The following is a 4,066-nucleotide window of genomic DNA, read 5'->3' on the forward strand; positions in this document are numbered from 1 at the left end:
TTTTTTTTATTTTGCGCACAAAAAGTATTCTCGTAGCTTCGTATAAATTGCGGATGAACCCCTGATGTCACATGAATTATTTTACAAGTCTCCTTGCTACGTTTCTGGACTTGGGAACATTTCAGTTGCGTTGCTGTCTATGCAGGGTCAGACAGCTCTCAGATTCCATCAAAAATATCTTAATTTGTGCTCCGAAGATGAACGAAGGTCTTATGAGTTTGAAATGACATGAGGGTAAGTAATTAATGACAGAATTTTTGGGTGAACTAACCCTTTAACTTGGGGACCTTTGGGAAAGATATGCAGAGAGGAAAGTTCCACAACTTATATATGAGGCATTTCCTTATTTCCTCTGCGATTGGGTCTAAGTTTTGCATCACCCAATAGACATCACTGATGTGTAAACTGATGCATTTACCCGTGTAACATCACAAAGCTTCAAAATTCAAGATCAAGAAAAAGTTGATTCCTTACGTTACAACCCCTTCAATTGTTGTACTGAACATCTTTGATTTTACTTTAATTCAAAATGTTAAATTTAGGGCAAGCGACAGATCAAAAAGTTGAAGAGTCAGGTGCCTTACCTCTCTCGTACAGATCATGTGGGGCTTTTTCCTCAGCTCAACACATTTCCTGAGCTTACAGATCTGATGGCCCATTTTTCGGTTCTGGCAACTCCTGCATTCCCCGCAGTCGATCTTGCACAGGCAGGGCATGCAAACATCGCACTGAATTCTCTTTTTCTTGTCTCTCCTCTCTTGAACTTGAAGTAAACGCAGTTGAATGTCCTCAATTTGGAGAGGAGGGTTTCCTGACTCCCTGCGCTCCAGAACTGACTCTGAGTCGCTGTCAAACGAGGACTGGGTGCTTTCTGTGCTACTGGAGAGCGACGCCGTCGCCTGAGGCCCACGGCCCATTTCACAAAGAGTGCTGTTGTAAATGGTCATGCTCAACGAGAGGAGAGAAAGCGCTCCTTCTTTCTTCATCGACATTTCAGCATCGTCAATTTCATCTTTGGTGTCCACGTCTGCAGTGCTTTCAAACTCATTTTTTTCCTTCTGGGGAGCAGTTGCAATGTTTTCAAGTGCTGGTGATTCATTGGGGGACCGACACACTTGGGAGGCTACAGTCTCACCTGCTTCCATGGAGTTTTCTGGAGTGGTTTGAAAAGAATTGTCGGGAAAGTTTATGTGTGGAACGATGAGTTGAACCTCCTCAATTTGACCTGAAACATACTTATCTGATTGTGAAGGGGAGGGAGTTGTTGGACCTGAGGAATTATTGTTGTAGGCAAAGTCCACATTATTGACAGGGTCAAGAAGGTCACGCTGCTCAACATACGCTGAGTTTGGCTGCTCGCTAGGAGCAGAGCAGCTTTCGTTTTGTACAGTTTCTGTGCCTGCTTTCACCGTCTCTTCCTCTGCCTTGTCAGTGTTGTGAACAACAGTCTCTCTGTGATCCTCCGCAGTTTGCTCTGAACTTATGTTAACGCTCTGTCCCTCTCCAGTGGGAATTACAGCACCCTTTTGTTGTCCATCACCATTAGGATCATGAACTTCTGACCTTTTAGTATCAGTATTCTGTTCCCTGATCTTCAGACCTCCCTTTTTCTTTGTAACCACTCTCCTGTAGGACTTACCTTCCCTAAGACATGAGACACTATTGCGAGGTGACTTCCCTTTCCCATTACGTTTTGACAACAAGCCATTTTGGTTCATAGAACCACGCGTGTGCCTGGATCCTTTAACAATGAGGACATTCTTGACTGTCCTCTTGCTGGGCTTGCTGACAGCAGTCCGCTGGGCCGCCTTGGCTGCCTGTTTCTTGTCTATGGCCTTCTTGATCTCGCCATTGGCTTTGAGAAAGTTTACCTTTTGCCTCCTAGTCGTGGAAGCTTTCACCCTCCTAACATTTTGCTTTTTGGATGCACAAGATGACTTCTTGGGTGCTTTGGGAGTATGAGGCATAGCTGAAGCAAGTGAGGGTGAGGGAGGAGGAGTTCAGGATAGCCGGCATGGGAAACAGTATAAAAATGACTCTGGGCAACAGTACTTTTCAGATCTTTCATGTAATGTTCCCTGTTTCGAGTAAGATCACATTGACATTTTTTCCCACTGATGACATATGGATGTATGGCTACCTGTGGAAAGGACAATTCATTATTGAATTATGTAGCATGATGTAGCATCTGATTATGTTTATTAAAGACCCCTTAAATTAAAATTGGGTTTAAAAAATGTAAATTTAGGTACAATGTATTGAGCGCACAAACACATTAGGGATATTACTGCTAATAAGACAAATCCTCATGCTTACCAAAAAGTACCATGGTATTGCATGGTTTTCACACTGTAGTGTTACCATAGCTTTTGGACACAGGCATGTTTCTTTAGAAAGTACCATGATAGTACCTTAAATATCATGGTTTATGAATATGGTAATCATTAAGTACCACGCATCTTTTTATTAGGGATACTCAAACTTTCTATATTCACATGTTTATTGGTTTCAGCTGTTTGTTTACATGTGTATATGTGACTCATCAAGTGAAACAAGTGTTTTGGCACTTAAGTTGTCGTGAGTAAAATGTAAATACAAATTAGGCAAGTGTGAGGTACGTTTGTTCTGACAAGTGGATCTAAAGACACTAACAAGTTTAAACACTGGCTCTGTCTCAAACCTAGTGAGCTCCCTACATACACAGCATCTTTGTGCGTCATAGGCTCGTGCAAAATTGCGAATCACGCGCCTACGATGCCCAAAAATGTTGTCCAAGTAGTGAACTAACTAGGTTTTGTGACAGCCGTTGTGGCTGACTAGTCGCTTAACCTTCTCACACGCTTATCTGTAACAACAGTTCGTTTCAGTTTCTATAAGCCGCTCTACTAACTTTCAAACGTGATACGAAGCAAATAATCAAACAAGGGGGCTTTATCCGTGGGTTGCTGTATTATGAACACTTTGAAGGGAGTTGAAATACTTTACATACCGGAGAGACACTGTCTGAGGGCTAATAATATTCCCCGCCTGTACGACACGACCGATCCTTCAGCATTTCTCCTCGACGGATCTTCCCTAGGCACGCGTGAATAACGTCTTCACAGAGTATCTTTGAGCTGTAACACTGACATGCTGCCACAGAGACTAAAGCACCTGATAAAAGGCAGATCCTTCTCATGTTAATCCATTCACGGCAGCTCTGCCAGGCTCGACCTACACTCTCCAGTCAACTTCAGGATGTTTAATGGACGTCGGCGTGAGGCGGCGGGAACACCCGGACTGGATTGCTGTTCTCAGGATAGTCAATCTGTGCAGAAATCAGCATCTATCCATTTTTAGGCTGCTAACTCACTGCGCTTCGAGCTAACTGCTAACACAGCTAACGCTAAATTAGTGTACTACCACGACTTGAGATGACATCAGTTTCACTATGACTATCGTCACTTCCGAGTTCACCAATCCTGTCTGAAGGAGCTTGTCTGAGAATCTGTGTTTATCAGGCATAAATTACACATATGACAAGCATATCTGTATTATATATACATCTCATGATTTAATCATCATTATTATTATTATTATTCAATTTTACTATACAGACAATAATTCCTCAAAAACGTCAGATGGATAGAAAACATATAACAATTAAAATGATCATGTTATTACTACTACTATTATTATATATTATATTATATTTATCATTATATATGAATTATTATTATTATTATTATTCAATTTTACTATACAGACAATAATTCCTCAAAAACGTCAGATGGATAGAAAACATATAACAATTAAAATGATCATGTTATTACTACTACTATTATTATATATTATATTATATTTATCATTATATATGAATTATTATTATTATTATTATTCAATTTTACTATACAGACAATAATTCCTCAAAAACGTCAGATGGATAGAAAACATATAACAATTAAAATGATCATGTTATTACTACTACTATTATTATATATTATATTATATTTATCATTATATATGAATTATTATTATTATTATTATTCAATTTTACTATACGGACAATAATTCCTCAAAAACGTCA

At 39.7% G+C, this 4,066-nt stretch overlaps 1 protein-coding gene across 1 annotated transcript in view; it reads right to left on the minus strand.

The window, feature by feature from the left end:
* Nucleotides 1-3,372, minus strand: part of tet1 (tet methylcytosine dioxygenase 1) — a 52,800-nt gene extending 49,428 nt beyond the window's left edge. The window contains exons 1-2 of the mRNA XM_016488418.1: nucleotides 2,990-3,372; nucleotides 585-2,140 (exon numbers count right to left, since the gene is read on the minus strand). Coding sequence (XP_016343904.1) covers nucleotides 585-1,967 — 1,383 coding nt within the window. The 5' untranslated portion in view covers nucleotides 1,968-2,140; nucleotides 2,990-3,372. The remainder of the gene's footprint in view (nucleotides 1-584; nucleotides 2,141-2,989) is intronic.
* Nucleotides 3,373-4,066: the final 694 nt, after the last annotated feature.

The sequence above is a fragment of the Sinocyclocheilus anshuiensis genome, unplaced genomic scaffold (genome assembly GCF_001515605.1).
Source record: "Sinocyclocheilus anshuiensis isolate Anshui unplaced genomic scaffold, SAMN03320099.WGS_v1.1 scaffold1581, whole genome shotgun sequence".
Lineage (NCBI taxonomy): Eukaryota > Metazoa > Chordata > Actinopteri > Cypriniformes > Cyprinidae > Sinocyclocheilus > Sinocyclocheilus anshuiensis.